The 16529-nt window shown below is 42.7% G+C and overlaps 1 protein-coding gene across 7 annotated transcripts in view; it reads left to right on the forward strand.

Moving 5' to 3' along the window:
• NACC2 (NACC family member 2) overlaps positions 1 to 16529 on the forward strand; it is a 97790-nt gene that overhangs the window by 60452 nt on the left and 20809 nt on the right. For 6 of the 7 annotated variants that reach the window (XM_019510814.1, XM_019510820.1, XM_019510816.1 and 3 more), the window contains one exon: positions 7926 to 8852. In XM_019510814.1, the coding sequence (XP_019366359.1) occupies positions 7988 to 8852 (865 nt within the window). In that variant the 5' untranslated portion in view covers positions 7926 to 7987. Of the gene's footprint in view, positions 1 to 6276; positions 6348 to 7925; positions 8853 to 16529 lie in introns of those variants that run through there. The other variant, XM_019510818.1, reaches the window with a different exon arrangement.

Here is a 16529-nt window from a genome sequence, read left to right on the forward strand (position 1 = left end):
AAAAAAAGCAGCGTGGTATGGTATACAGCGTTCTTTCCAGTAATTCTTAGGGATGGGAGTTAGCCTGGGTCTTAGAGCTTTTATTAGATGGCAACAAATTTAAATTTTGCAAAATACTTGTATTTAATTTTTATATCCGTGCCTCTCCCTCCATCCCTCTCTTGTAACAACCTGCAAAAATGAAACGGTGTGTTTTCCAGATTTGCTTGTCCTTGCTTTGATAGGCTCTTAAAAATCTGTGGTGAAATAAGGGGGAGAAATCAATTAAAAATAATGGAAATAACATGCTCTGCTGTGATTGAATGACTGTACTTTTTGAGACAGAATCCAGTTGGAGTTTATGACCTCGAGCACTAGTGTTTCATTGAGGCTCTGAGAGTGACTCACCTTGCAGTATGACAGCTCCCTTGTAAATCTAATGCATGGGTGCCGGAGACTGCTGCTGTAGAAGGCTTTGTCATTTCAGAAAGAGAGCTCCTGGAGACTGTTATATTGGGCTTCTTGAGTGCAGGATTTGTGCCCACTTTGTTAGGCTGGATTACCAGCATTAATTTCATTAACATGATTGTCTTTCCCCCACATTTCCTCCGAGACTGGGTATGTGAATATCTAATGGCTCCTTTCTGTGCTAACTTTTAAAAATCATAAACCAAGCAGAAGTGTTCCCTATCTGCACTGCGCTCTCTGTTGTATGCTACTCATTTTTGAAAATTTTAGTTTTTCCTATCTTATCAAACCAGAATGAATCCTGCTCACCAATTGCCACTAGCTGCTGCACTAAAAATACAGTTTCTTAGCATTGGTTACCACTTTCAACTCGCAGAGTTTCGGAAATGCACACCTTGGAGCTAGAGAAAGAAAGGCTGCAGAACAAAAATGATGTCAATACGAGTGTTACTTTGATTACCAAACTTAGCTTGGGTTTCCTTCTCCTGGCAGGGCTGGCATTAAATGAAGTAAATGCCAGTAAGGCATCTGTACTGTTCGCATGTGGGACTTAAGCCACATGTACCCCTAGCAACTTCTAACCCATGGACAGTTCTAATGGGGGTGCATTTTTAGTAAGTAATGCTCTTTATTATTTAGTAATGGTGGAAAGGTTTATCTTTTACCTTCTTTTTTTCACCTGATACACTCACACGCACTCATGCATGCACGCCTGTGCAGACCACATGGCATTCATGGCGGAGATACTTTGGCACTGGCAGTGCCACAGATCAAAATTGTAAGTATATATTTTTTCCGCCGGAGTTTTATACTGGTCAGGTGCTGGGACAATATTGCTTAGCCAGCAAGTCCCACAGCGAGCTGTTCCAGTTCCCCTTAGCAAAGCTGGACGTCCTCAGGACAGCCAGCCTGGGAGATGGGCTGTATTCAGCTTTTCTCCTTAACTACCTCTCGTGGATTTACCTGGGGGATTTAGGAGTATGTGAATACTCCCGATGCCCTTAACTGTCTTGAGGGATGATCCAGAAGAGATTTTGGTGCCCAGCTCTGAGCAGTCCTGTACGGCTGTTTTCAGAAGGAATTCTGCTTTTTTTTTTTTTCTCTCCTCCCTTTAGAAGCTGCTTCTATTGTTCCTTTCTGATGTGCAGCTTCCATGTTAGAAATCCCTTAGCAGCCTTAAATCCAAGGGTGTGATTTTCTTTCTTTTACAGAAGAAAGGGAAGTTTCTTTTGACCCAGTGGGGCCTTCAAGGGCAGAACTTCTCAGCTATTTGCTTTTGATGAGAGTTTTGCTTAGGGATAGTGGTGAAAGCCCTTTCTGCGGAGCTTTGGTTATAGCCCTCTGAGGATCACTAAATCTTTTCTTTTTCACAAGTCCAGCTGCTTTTTTAGCACACCTTGCTTTTGAAGAAAGGCACTTATGACATGGGCCTTTATTTTAAAATAAACATGCTGGTGTTTCAGTTAGGTTGCCGAGCTTTTTTGTAGGTTGTCTAAGGAAAAGACAATTTAAATAAATTATCTAATTACTTCTGATTACTCCTAAGGGAGCTGTGATGGCAGCATCTTGTTCTAGGTGAATAATTTTTTTGGTTTTTTTTTTTTTTTTTTTTTAAGTTTAGTCCAGATCACTTGGGCATTCAAAAAAATAAAAAACCTACCTTTTAGAAGGAGAAAATCTATGGTGTTGAAACAGTAGCAACTTCAGTGGGGCATGTCTGAGATGCTTGCAAAAACTGTGAAGGTTGCCATTAGGTCAAATAATGTCTAACCCTTTTATGAGCATGTTGAGACTAGGGATATGGCCTTCCTCTTGTGAAAATATATTTTAATGTAGAATTCGTCTTGGTAGATCCTCAGAAGTCCCCTACAAGAGGCTTCCAGCAAGAAAATAAATTAACCTCTTCAGGTGACTTGTGGCCCATCTTAATTCTTTAGTATTATTAAAAATTCTGGTTTAATTAAACTTCTCCAATTTAAGCAAAAATGTGGCAGGGAGGGGTTGTCTTGATCTGACCCTTTAAAAGAAAGTTTAGCCTAAGAGGCTTTTGCTTATGACAATCTGAAGATGAAATAATGTGGGCCCTTCACAATCTCTAGGACTTCTCATGGAGAGGTAGCTTAGTCGGGTGTAGTATTGTGAATCCTAATTTACATTGAAAGCCATTTCTGTAGTCGGCACAGAGAGCTTGCATGGGTAATAGGCTGTAACCCAAACCTCCAAATTGTAGGCCATTTAAAGTACCCCACAGTCTTCTGTTTGGAAAGTGTTTAGAGAATAGCTTTACTGGGGGAAACATTAGGTTTAAACATCTCAGATGTGAGGACATATGCTTATCGGGAAGTCACAATGCTTACTTATAATTGCAAAAGGTCAGGTAGCTTAGAGGTTCCCTCTCCTCCCCTTCCTTCCCCTGTTCCACTCTTCCATGATTGCTCTCTTGTATTTGTCAGCCAACCAATTGGATTAAAAAGTAGAAGGAAAAATACGGAGCAAAAACTATTTTGGCAAGAATTAGGCCAGAACTAGCACTTGGAAGATGATTTTGGTTCTGACAGCTTAGGCTTTGCTAAAATGCTTCTAGTCTTGGCAGGTCATGATCCATTCGGACTTCAAATTGTATCCTGATTACCATCTTGCTCTCTGTTGCAACTTATTTGAAAGTTATTTCAGCACTTTTTATCTGCCGAAAAATCTAAAGGCCAAAACAATCACTTTATTACCAACTGAAAGCCTGATCCCTAACCAGTGGTTTGTGAGAGTAGTAGCTGCTAGCATAGCGTGAGACTTGGACAGAAAGCAAGCCGGTAATCAGGATGATGCGATTTTTAATGTGGGATCCCTTAGGAATCATCCTAGCAAGACATGAATACCGTATTGTCCAAGCTTCTCAGTTGTTTTCTAAGCCTTCCAACAGGATAAGGCTTTAGTTTCCAGCTCTTTTCATGGGAGATTTGAAGTCAAATCTGCCAATAATCTCTTGGAGTAGCTGTGTTCTTTTGATTCTGGTCGAGGACTTGAATAGATCCTGGACCGGCATGACTTTCATTGCATGAAATAATCACGTGTGCTTTTCCTGGCTTTATTTCTTCGTTGATAGGGAAAGTGCATCAATATATTTTTCATTTCAATGCAACATTCATTGGAGGTGGCGAATCGTTTGATTTAAAGGCAGGTTGAAACTTTTAAGCCCGTTTGCTGTAGAAGATACTCTTCTGGACTTCCATGTAAAATGTTGATATTAACTTGGTTTATTTTGTAGCAATAAAAGAAACTAGTTCAATCTGATGTTGTAGTAGATAGAAGAGATGCAGGTGGGTGAATAGCATGGTAGCTGAAGAAAAGTTACTTGGAAATGTGAGTTTTTAAATACAGTACTCCAGTCGGACTTGTACTCCATTCGTTTTGAAGGAGACTGCTCCAAGTTCTCATAAAATGTTCCTGCATTTTGAGTTCCTAAAGTTTTCTGTGTAGAAGCATCTGTTTGTCTGGTGTCCCAGTCGAGAGCAGACATTTGTGGTATAAAATGCAGGCAGTGCTCGTCTGCTGCACAGTGCCTCTGCTGGGACATTCCTCTTGATGGAGGCCTTGGAGAAGACCTAGAGCCCTTAATTCTTTCCATCCAAATTACATGGTCTAATTTTCAGAAGCAGGAGGATTTTGATAAGCGTGCAATAAAAAGTACCATCTGCTGCCTCTCATACATCTAAGGGAACTATTCCTAAAAGAAAAGAGAGAAAAACCCTTCTTGACCCAAGACTGGCTTTCCATCAAGCAGCAGTTTCTTTCTTAGGAGGTTGAGTGGTAAGTTTTGGGGGTTTCCTTTCATTTGCTAGAGATCCCTGCTTTTGATATGATCCACTGAGACCCATTTCATGAGCTGATATTGCTGAGGTTTCTTCTAGCAAGAGCTGAGGTTTGAGCAGAAACTTCAAGGCTAGCGATTTTGCTGCCTTGGGTTCAGGTTGTTGTATAATAGTGGAGCTTTTACGAGAACTTAATCCCAAGCATTTCCACAGCACAGTGTGTTACTCTTCATGGTCTTAGGGAAGACAGCTGGAGTGGGGGAATGTAGTTTCTCCAGATATAAATCCAGATAGGATTTATTTAACTGTAAAAGAACAGACCAGCCTTGCAAGGAAGAATGGTAAAACCGAGTTGAGTCCAGGAGTTTCATAAGTTGTGGCATCTACTCCCAACAGTACATCGTACTGCGATCTTGGACATCTTTATGCCATAGTTACCTCATCAGCAGAACAGGAGAAACCTGCCCACTGCAAATTGTGTTGGAAATAAATTGTTAAACATTTGCAACGCACTCTGAGATCTTCGGCTGAAAGGATTACAGGACTGCCAAGTGCTGTTATAAGATTGCTGGTCCTGTGAGATGTAAAGTAAATGTGTTAGTGTCTTTTGCTGGAAAAGAAAAGGAAAGCCAGGCACACTTCCAGCCCTATAGTCTCCAAAGAGGCAGCAGTTCCCTCTACTTCTACAGAGCTGAACTTAATGCAGCAAATATACATTTTTGGAGCAGTAAAATCTGAGGGGTGCACGCAGAAGGAAGGAAGCGATCGAGCAGGGACATCCACACTGGCGTTCAGTGATGTCATTCTTGACCGAAGGTATCTTGAGTCCAGTCTTTTTTTTCTTTTAAGTTGTGAAATGTTAACTGTGTTGACATCATATCAGCCAAACTGTTCAAATAGACCAGAGAGTGTTAATTGGAACAAAAATGATCTGGGCAGGAGACAAGCAAGAAAAGCAAGACCCCACCCCCTTTCCCAGAAAAAGCAGTAAACATACTCAATAAATGTTCGGGTAATTTAAAATCGGAATCTGGGAGACAATGTGACTAGGATTTCATTACTTAAGCAAATGGATTTGCTTTTAGTGGATTCAGCCACAGCCTGATAGAAGCTTTCCCCAAGGGGTAAACATTTTTCCTGTATTTGAAAGGCTTTCTTGTGTGTTAAGGAATGGGTTTGGTTGGGGGGGGGGATAACATCATGAATGTTGCTCTGTCTACATTTAGGACGATCTGCGTTTCATACAGAATTGGGCATCCCCAGGTTTTTTTGCTTTTAGCTGTTTGCCTTCAAGGAGATTTTTGTGCAGGTTTTAAACCCTGCAGCTGCAGTTGTGGGGCAGAGAGAGAGGAGTTGAAGCAGGGCGGAGGAATGAGAAGCCTTTTTTTTTCCCTTTTTTTTTTTTTTTTCCATTGGTGTTGGGGAGGGAGGGTTGAGTTTTTTTTTTCTCTGGAATATATGTGCTTCCTTTGACTAATTTCTTGCTCACGCTGGAGGAGTTAAACAGCAGCAGCGCCAGCTCTGCAGACTGTTTGGAATAGTTTAAATGCTTTGACACTCTGGATGTACTAGATGGCAGAGGAGGCAGTTTACAGCGTAATTCATATGCAAAACTGCACTATAAATTTAAAACCTGTCTCAGTTGCCGTGGCACCACTAAGCATTTCATCAGCATACAGTACAGTATTTCTGCCATCTTTGTTTGCATTGCAGTGACTCATCAAAAGTCTGTCTTGTACCAACACTGAGAGCATTCCTCTGGCACTGATATTTCTCTGTTTTTAAAGCTTCGGTCTGAAACTGGCATTTACTTCAGGTCCCTAATCAAAGGGCTCTATTCATTGCAGAGAGCAGCCTGAATGGTAATCTGCATCCGGCCTATTCATTTAGATGCTATGCACTGCCGTGGAGATTTGACTTGGTAAAAGCTTGAGCTACAGCAGATACAAACGGAGGTTTTGATACTATTTCCCCCCCCCCTGCCCCCCCCCGAGCGATCTTCGGTGCTGCATTTAGTGTAGCAGCTGGGGTGCTAAAGAGGGACTTAGCAAGCCGTCCCTGAGCAGCAGTACTTGGGATCGGTCCTTGTGTAAGGTATGTTCGCATGGTGTCAGATGAGGGGACACAGAAGTTCCTGGCTCGGAAGAAATTTTTTTTTTTTTTTTGAAGCCATGCAGATAAATTTGGCTGGGAGTTGCCTTTTCTTTTCTTCCTGAGATACAGTGGCCTGGCTGATCGGATTCTTTTTCCAGCAGTTTGAACAGAGCACGTCTTTGTGGGTGATTATTTTCTTTTCCAAGGAGAGGCTTTGCTTTGCTTTGCTTTTTTTTTTTCTTCCTTTTCCTTTCTTTTTATTTTTAAATGCTCTCCGATAAACTTCTTTTTGCGTCGCTCTTGTGGGCGAGGTCAGTCCACTTTGCTCTGAACTGTCGAATGCAAGCGAGATTTGAGATCGGGTCTGATTTTTGGGAGGAGGATTCAGAGGGGTGAAGGGGGATGTTGGCAAAGGGTTCTCGGTTTTGCTAAATATGCAGTGGTTTGGTTTCTCTGGAGTTTTCTGCACTTATTAACTATTTGGATCTCGCTGCTTCTGTGGGTGCTTTTAATCACTTTGCTTTAAAGCCTGCTTTTATTTTTATTTTTTATAGAAAAGGGGAAATTATTCTTGTGGCAAAAAAGGGTGATGAAAGCCTAAAAATAGCATGCTCTGTTCTGTAATTTTGAGGCAACCTCTAAAGCCCGATAGCCTGACAATATTAAGCTGTTTTTGACCCAGGATTGTTCAGAGGCGTTCTGCTGTTTCTGCATTCGGAGATGCGGTAGTTACCATGTCTTGCCTCAGATGAGACTTGTACAGTGGCATCTACAGTATCCCTTTTTAATATGGCTGGGAAGAGATCACTGGGCACTTGCCACAGGAGAACCCATGTTGGGACTCTCCTGTCCTAGTCTGCATTTCATGGAGAAAACCAGCAAGCTTTCTGGCATTAAACTCACTGCAGTGTGACTGTCTTTGCTTGGGTTCAAATACCTGGCTTCATTGCTGAGAGGTCTTTTTTTCTTTTCTCCCCATTTCATGGATAATTCCATTTAGAAGTAGTTTGACTCTTAAAGACTTTTATTTTTTTCCTAGTATAAATGTAGAGACATCCTCTGGATTCCTTAGCACTGTTTTTTTCATTGCAGTAGCTGTACAGAGAGAATTCTGCTTTTATTTAAGGCAAAATCGTATGCTGTTTCCTAAATGGCTCAGTTTGGGTTTCTGCAGTCGTGTCCTCCCCTCCTTCCTCCCCCCCCAAATATTTCCAAAAGTCTGTTGACTATTTGAGGGTTGCTTCACTGTTCACTCTTCCCCTATTACTATACATATTTTCCTGTTTAAAGTAAATCTCAGAGCAGTAGATCAATAATGTTTGTTTGAATAAACCACAACCTGACAAAAATATTTGATTTTTGAAATACTCTTTATCCTTTACAAAAACTTTTTTTTTTTTTTTTTTTAAAGGCTTATTTAGAAAGTCGTAAGTAATTCTGTAAGTGGTATTAGACAGCAGCCCTTGGGGTCATCGCTGAATCTGTAATAGTTTTAGGCTGATTCATTTGTTCTTGTCCTTTCCAGAGAACTCTCAAAAAAAATCTGTTCCTTTCTCCCTGCCTTCTTGGTTTTTTCAGATGTGCCCTACTTTGGATATTTCTGCATTGAATGTCTAAGGAGCTCCAGCTAATCCTGAGCCATGTCGCAGATGTTGCACATAGAAATTCCCAACTTCGGGAACACTGTCTTGGGCTGCCTGAATGAGCAGAGGCTTCTGGGGCTCTACTGTGATGTCTCCATAGTCGTCAAAGGCCAAGTCTTTAAGGCGCACCGTGCAGTCCTGGCAGCCAGCAGCCTGTACTTCAGAGACTTGTTTAGCGGGAACAGCAAAAATGCATTTGAGCTCCCAGGTACCGTGCCACCAGCCTGCTTCCAGCAAATCCTCTCCTTTTGTTACACCGGGAAGCTCACCATGGCTGCCAGCGAACAGCTTGTCGTGATGTACACGGCAGGCTTCCTACAGATCCAACACATCGTGGAAAAAGGGACAGATTTAATGTTCAAAGTGAGCTCTCCCCACTGTGACTCTCAGACCACCATGATAGAAGACCCCAGTTCGGAGCCGCAGAGCCCGTGTAACCAATTGCAGTCTGCTTCTGCGCCCTATGTCATGTCCCCCTCCATGCCCATTCCGCTCCTCACACGGGTGAAACATGAAAATCTCGAGCTGCAGCCCTCCGCTCTGTCAGGCCTCCCCACCAAGCGATCCTTGGAGGCCGGTACCCGGGACAGTACAGGAGGGAGTATCTCGAACACTGGGCCCCTCAAGTTATCTCGTGTCTCCTACTATGGAATGCCCAATTTAGCGACTCTCATCCCCAACGTGCAGCAAGTGCAGTACTCCCAGGGGGAGCGGACGAGCCCCGGTGCCAGCAGCATTCCCACTACAGATAGTCCGACTTCCTACCACAATGAGGAAGAGGATGAAGACGACGAGGCATATGACACCATGGTGGAAGAGCAGTATGGGCAGATGTATATCAAATCCTCAGGAGGATATTCTGGTAATAAACCTAAATGTTCCCTTCCCTTTGCTTTTCCCTTCTCTGAAGTTGCCCCTTGGGCCTGTTCTCTGGTCCACAGGGATGCTGTTGGATGGCTCTTGGGTGGTTTTCCAAGTCTTGTTTCTTATAAGTTTAAGTGTTGGGCATGTGAAGCTGGGGAGAACTGCTGATCCAGCAGCCCAGGAAACTGAGTTCTCCATCCAGTGAGCAGGTACGGCAGAGGCCAAGGGCCTTTCCAGGTCTCCGCTCCACTGCCTTTGTGTCTCTTCCCCCCAGAACTTGAGAAACAACATGTAGTTCAGTGACAAGTCTGTTTAATCCCTAGCTTCTTTGTTGAAGCTTCCAGCAATTACCATAATTCTTGCATGTGTACAGGCACCTGTCCCCTAGCAGCTGGACTGGGATTGTCAACTAATTTCACATCCAGGCCATTCAAGATCTATTGGATAGCGGTTGGCTACTCCCAACCTGGTTTGGATTAGAGCAGTCATTCTGGAGGTGCAGTGTTTCACACCCAGCTGCAAGCCACTTCCTCCATGCATTTTTCCTCACTTCCCTCTCCATTAAAAATAATTAATTAAATAAAATAAAAATGTATTCCTCCCCTCCCATTTCTGCAAACATCTCGAATAAATCAGCTTTTGAATATGTTACAAAAAAGGTGAGACAAACCTTCCTTCCTCTAACCCAGACTGTCTATACCTCAGCCACGAGTTTTGACTTGTGCACAATGGCTAAAAGGGGCAAACTGGTTAGGGAACTCTGCTGTGATTTTTATTATGTTCGTTACCAATTCCTGGCCTGCCGTCTCTAGCGTAAGTCACTTTTCCTTCCAAAATAATGAAGACAAATTAAAGGCTAACTTGACCTAAGTCAGTTGTGATGATACTGCCCTGTGCATATAGTAATCGAAAGAGAAGGTTGCCTTGTTGAATGTCTAGAAGAGGATCTATTTGGTTCAGCCATGGAGAGCACACAGCTATGTCGTTCGTGGTGTGTACGTGTGCATCTGTGTGCGTGCATGTGCATCTGTGTGTTCGTGTGCACGTGTGTGTTCTCTTACCTGCTTCGCACATAAGTGACAACTTTTCTCTGCAGTAACCTCATTGCCTCTGTTCTTTGTCAAGATTCAGAACTGACATTTGGGCCTTTTTGGACTTTTGAAGGGTGTGGGAAGGATGATGGGAATGTGATAGCAAGCGCTGGGTGACTCCCAGCGCTGGGTGTCTCCGAGGGGCATTTCAGCAGGGAGATATATGTTCTTTCAGCATTATAGCGAGAGAGACTCGGGGTGAACACAGTGGATTCTTAACTGGTGCTGCAGGTGTTTGAGAATGCAGCTTTGATTTGTATGCAGTTCCTGGGTGGAAACACATTTCATGGTTTCCTTGAGATTTGTCAAGTCTGGCAATGCAGAATTTTCTTTAGCCTGTGCCTAGTTTTTTCCACTGTCACTATTTTCTGTTGTAATTGCTTGATTTGAAATGACTGATTTGAAAATATTTAACTCTCAAATGCAGAAGAGTTGGCATCCTTTCCTCAAAGTCGTTTGACATATTTTTAGAGCTGGGAAGAAAATGTAGCATTTGCTGGTTTCTCTGTCATCCAGAGCTGTATGTCTGCTGATGGTACCAATAAGACACTCCCATGTGTGTCCTTCCAGCCCTGTCCCTAAAGAGAACCCCAGACTTCACTTTAAATTGTTTAGTACTTGATATACAAATCTGGATGTGAGTAACAAAAAGAAATCATTTCCAAGCATCTTCTGCTTCATGTAGAGCATGGGGAGGGGGATTGTTTTAATATTAAAACAGCAATAAGAAGAATCTATGAATTTGCCAGTTATGGGTATTTATACTATGAGAGGAGATATGCTAGTTCAAAAAAAAAAATCTAGTATCTAAAATGCCAGTCTCCCTTCTCAGTTGCTGTTTCTGAGATGGAGTCCAGATCCTTAGTAGCCACAGTAAATTTGCAGAAAAGAGGAGACTTAATGTGACTTAAAGCACTGTTGGTGCACGTTAGGTGTGCTCAGCTGGCGAGCTAATTGGTGGAACCGACTGTGGTGAATAGGATGTGTTTTAAAGTTCCCGTCCAAGTGGACAGAGCTGAAGCTTTTTTCATGCATGTTTGTTCTTTTTCACTGCAGAGCCTTCGGAACGAGTAATAAGTGCGTGCCTTCGCCGCGCTGAGCATTGCTAACGTTGTCCTTTAGAGAAATGGGATTATACCCTTGTATACAGTATTTTCGTCTCCCGTCATGGGACTTGTTTATATAGTAGCAGAACAAAATAAATTCGCTGGAAACACAGACGGCTACTGCAGGATAAACTATAGGATGGTACACTGTGCAGCTATTAAGCACAAGGCCAGCTGTATATCATTCTTGCTATCGTGTAATGTTAAAAGTGGGTTGCTCTGCTCGGGGAACAGGGAGCTTGGGCAGCTTGCTCAGGTGAGTTGGCAGTGGCACAGTCTTTAGGTGGGATCCAATCTTACACAACTCCAGTGAAATGATCTTTCTGATCATACAGAAATCAAGTGATATTTTCTTTCCTTTGCAGAGGAAGGAGGCGTTTTGAGCCTTAGGTGGCTTTGGGGAAATGGAGGGACAAAAGAGGAGCCTTTCCCAGGCATAAGTTGTTGCTGTCACAATTTTGTCTAAAGCAAAGGGCCAGGCCAACAGCATCCCCAGCTCAGGAATGGAATAGGTTGACATCTAAAAGCACAAATGCATTGGAAGAGGGCTTTGTGTTTTAGATTACCATTGCCATAGCCTCAGGCTTCTGAAAAAACAGGGAACAGAGAGAGAAATTTAAAAAATAAAATTAAAATCAAAACTGTTCCATCACAGTATGGACTTGTATCAGTGTGCTTTAATTACTCTGAATAAACTGTGCCCTCAGAAGACACAGAATAATAAAACCATAAGAGGGAAGAGAGAAAGAAAGCTAATTCTGCTCCTGGCATGTTGATCTTGACAATTTTACAAAAGACCGGGGGAAACAGTTTGAAATAGTGATTGCCAAGGTTTCTAAGAGCCCCTTTAGTAAAAACAAAAACAAAGCCAAAAAAAGAGCACAGTAGATCATGCACTGAATCTCACGGAAAGATTTCTCCTCCCTCTTCCTCCTCTCCACTGCTAAGGTATTGTCTGAATTAATGTCATGCATAACGAAGCCAGGTACCCGTTATTAGGGGATGTTTGTCTGTTTCATTGCAAGGGGACACGTTAAACTGACCCTCTAAACTTCCCATTCGGTGTCATCCATCTTCTTTCAACCCCACACAGAGGCAGGCTTCTGCAAGATGCCGTATGGTGGAGCAGACAGCTAGGAGCCCCCGGCAGGATCAGGCCCAGGTCAGCCGTCATTAAAGCTGCTAGGACAGCAGTTAGACTGTGGTTTCTCATTGATGTTTATACCTTCTAGAAGTCATCCCCCACCCCACCCCCCCAAAAAAACCCTGCCAAATCTCCAAAGCTACGCAGAAATCAAAGCAACAGCAACTTGCAAATTCATGACCTTGGCAAAGGGCTGTGAAAGTAGAAAGACACAGTAAGGAGTAAGCATCATTAAATAGGCTGACTGCTAAGCCAGTGGCATAGTGGGATAAACTGTAAGGGATGGTGAAGTGTAATGGGAACTCCAGATAGAGCGGAGAGCTAAATTTTCCCCATATATTATGGTTAATTCCCCTTCTGTAAGGATGATGTGTAGCCCTCATCAAATGGGTCTGGAGTGGTCAGAGGAACATAGTACCACAGGGTGTCCATAGTGGGTCAGACCTGGCTTCACAGAGCCATGCTTTCCTTCCTTCTTGTTCCATTATGGAGTCAGAGGGCATTAAAAGTGCGCAGTGTTAGCATGGCTTTCAGTATTATAATGCCCGTTTACCAGGATCCACAGAACATCTGCATGTACTTTAACAGCATTTCAATAAAATGGCTCCTTTTCCATAAATAGGCTTGGACTTGGAGAATATTTAGGACTTAAAGCAACTAGTTAGACTTGGTATGGGCTCTGGCATTTGATTTGAGGAGTGTGCAGCTAGAGAGGATATTAAACAAAAGCAAAGTATTTTTATCTTTGTTAATTATAGTACCATGGGCTTGATCCTAAGTGGATTTCAGCGGGACTTGCAAAGGCTCAGCATTTTTTCAGTATCAAGCCATATTCTTGCCAGTCACTGTACTATAGAGCAGATGCACGTAATTTTATTTTAGTTTGATCGGCACAAGGGAAACTACACAAAGTGCCTTTCCTTCGCAACTGCCTTGGCTGTAGCTTTCGGAGGGGGGGAAAAGTCTTTTTTCTATGGATTGCTAGGAGATAAGGGCTAGACTTGGAAGTTATGAAATATCAAACTGACAAGTGCACATTTCATTAAAAATTCATCCAGAATAGCCATTATAGAATAGTTGTGGTAATTAGCTGAGAGAATAGCTTCCTCTCCCGGCTCTCCGATATTTTTGACAATAAGTAAAGAGGGCAAGAAACAACCCGAAGTCTTTTGTTACAGCTGGATTTGGGGTCTTCTTTGTATAAGTTTCCCATGTCCCCTAAGGAAAGAAAGGTCACAATTTAAACCACAGCCAGTAGCAAACAACCCATTAACATCTTGAAGCCAAGTAAGTGCAGTCAGAATAAAGCTGCTTGTTTTAACCATAGTGGTAGTTCTTTGATTCAGCTGCTACCAGTGCAGGCTGATGGCTCATTTGACCCCTTCATGTAAGAAGACAGGACACAATCGATAGCAACCAAGAATTATTATATCTTTCAGGAAATATAAGATGATAATCGGGCACAAACATGGAGCAGGAGACCAATCTGAAAACAGGGCATCGTGTTCATCCAGCAGAGCTGCTTTCATCCGGCTTCTTATGGCAGAAATGAGGAGCCTGGTTAGGCTGGGAGGCAAAAAGGAGATGTGTCATGCTAACAAGAGGGTGGGGAATATATTTGACTTCTGCCAGGTGCCTTCTGTCTGGCCAGCACGGTTGGTCTGAACTGGAATCCACCGAACGCCAGAAGAAATGACAGGTGAGGATCTCGCCACTCAGTGAGAACTTGGCAGCCTACAGGAGCCTGAGATCCACTCGGGAGCCATAGAGCATCAGGCCTTTTTTGGCATTAAACCTCTAGTCCCCATTTCTTCACAGTAAAACACAGATGTTTAATTTTAGACTGGCAGATGTTTCACTCCTGACTGAGAGCTGAAACAAAGGCAAGAGAAGGGGTATTTATAAACCAGTAATACTGCTCCTCTACTCATTCTAGATTACCTCTGTGGACAGATAGGACACACATCTCTGCATTTTAATGTATTGTTGTAAATGTACTATTTGAAAATCATGAACCATTTCAGGAGGGAATACATTATGTTCCTTTTTCTTTTTTTTTTTCTTTTTTTTTGGGGGGGGGGGCGGTTTCATATATGCACCTAAATCCATGTGTTTACACACCCATCTCTTGCCATCAGATCCGGTATGGATCTGTGATACTAGGAACAGATGTTGGGTCCTATTTTTATGGCAACTCCATAGCAAGTAGGGGATAGACTGGTGGGGTGGGGATTCTTGTTTAGTGCTGTACTTTGATAAGGAAGTGACTGTGTGAGAAATCAGTGGGTGTACTTTAATGTTCCAGCTACCAACTATGGATGAAAAGAGTTTTTGTGGTCAAAGCAATAGACCAAGACTTATATCTTCTCGGTTCATTTTCTGGTTCAACAAGATTTCCTGAGTATTCAAGGCCAAGCCATGTGGATCTCTCTGGGCCTTGTCTCCCCACTTCTAGAGCAGAAACATTACTCCTTTTCCTCCCACAGGAGTATGAAAAAGGGTGGTTCAGATTCAATACAAAAGTAAGCAATGAATCGAACACACACCTCTTGAGGTATGAAGCATCCAGCAGGAATTGGCCAGTTCAGAATGACTTCTGTAGTCCTGCAAGAACCAGGGAAATACTAAAATTTTATACGCTGGTCTTCAGGAGTTTGAAACAACATTTTCAAAGTTGGGTGCCTGAAACTTGCCATCCAAATCCAAGCACCATGATGCTGTAACAATGCTCTCTTAAATATGGGAGTGCTGGGTGCTTAGGACTTCTGAAAAAGAAGCCATCTATTTAGGTGGCCAAGTAAGCACCCAAGAGCATGACTGAACCATCCTTCTGCTGGAGTGTCGATCCCCATGTCACTCAAATTATGTCTCAGGCCATGGTTACTAGTGACGATAACCTGACCTTCGTTGTCTAGATAATCAGAAATTCTCATTTCTTTAATATTGTCTGCTTTTTCAGAGGTTATGATGTTTGGAGTAACGCGTTTCTATTAGTCTTAGGTTGTTGTTTTTTTTTTGTAACGTCTTGTGAATATTTACAAATGTGTACTTGCTTGGATTATAACATCTCAGAGCTGTGTCATTTAAAAAGAATGTAAAATGAAGGCTAAATATTAAATGCTTTCTAGCAGCTTAGTGCCAGAAAAAGGCAGAGATGCTTGCAAATGGAGAAATTTAGGTGATGGATTTGAAGGCAGTGCACATGTTAAAGGTAAGAGGGACTGAGTAACTCCATGTCGACCTACAGAGGTACTGAAAAGGTCCAGGGCAGTCTTGTTGAACATCAGTAACACCCACTGGTTTTAACACCTCTGAGTTTGATTCAAAATTTTCATCCTACCCGTTGGCTTTGAAGCAGAGTTTATCTGTGCTAAAGATCCCTGCTCAGTTGGTCCAGATTACAAAGACCATCTAATTTTCAGAACCAAATATATATTTGAAAAAGTAACATAGATTGATGTTGCTTTTGTAGCTCTTATTGCCTTCTTTTTAATTATTTCCTTTTTGCCTCTGTTAGTTGGTAGGCTGCTTTTCTTAGCCTAGAACAAAACTGTATTATACAATACTTTGTATTGTTTGCCCTTTCATTCAAAGGAAGAGGAGCTGCTGCCCTCTGAAGATACAAATTAATTAGAAGTGAATACTATGCTGTTCTTTAAAGCATAAAGGCCAAACAGACTTGCTTTCTTTGAAAACATAGGACCAAAGTGTCTTGTATCCTGCTGCTTTATGTAACAGTTTTGTGTGCAATTTTAGTATCTGTTGAATTTGAAGTTATATTGAAAGACCTAAAGCTTTCATCAAGTTGGCTTAATTTCAGTCTGGTTGCACTCATGCTTAACCCAAACAAATGCAACCCCCACCCTGCATTTACTCGAATCCAAGACAACCCTGAATGCAAGGTGACTCCCCAGTAATTACATTCTGTATATGGAAAATGTATAAATTTGTTATAATTTTCCATGTATAGAATCTAATTAGTGGGGGGTCATCTTTAATTCATGCCTCCTACTGTTGCAGGGGGGGAAGGCAGTTGTGGGGTAGGTGGTATAGAGAGGTCAAGCAGCTTGATCCTGCTTGTGCCTGCCCCCCTGCTTGCCCCCTCACAGCCTTGTCCTCCCCTTCCCCCCAACCTCTGCTCCTTTCTCTTCCCCCGCAACCAGCCTCTGCTTCCCCCTGCCCCTCTTACCCTTGGTCCACTTGGCAGGCTGTGTCCCCATTCTAGCCTAGGGCTCTGAGCACTGCCCCAGCCCAGCCCCCAGAGTAGCCGTGCAGATACACCCCTGCTGCGGAGCTGGGCTGGAGCCATGCTCTGTGCCCCCGACTGCAGCATG

Source organism: Gavialis gangeticus, unplaced genomic scaffold (genome assembly GCF_001723915.1).
Source record: "Gavialis gangeticus isolate Ggan-Ray unplaced genomic scaffold, GavGan_comp1, whole genome shotgun sequence".
Lineage (NCBI taxonomy): Eukaryota > Metazoa > Chordata > Crocodylia > Gavialidae > Gavialis > Gavialis gangeticus.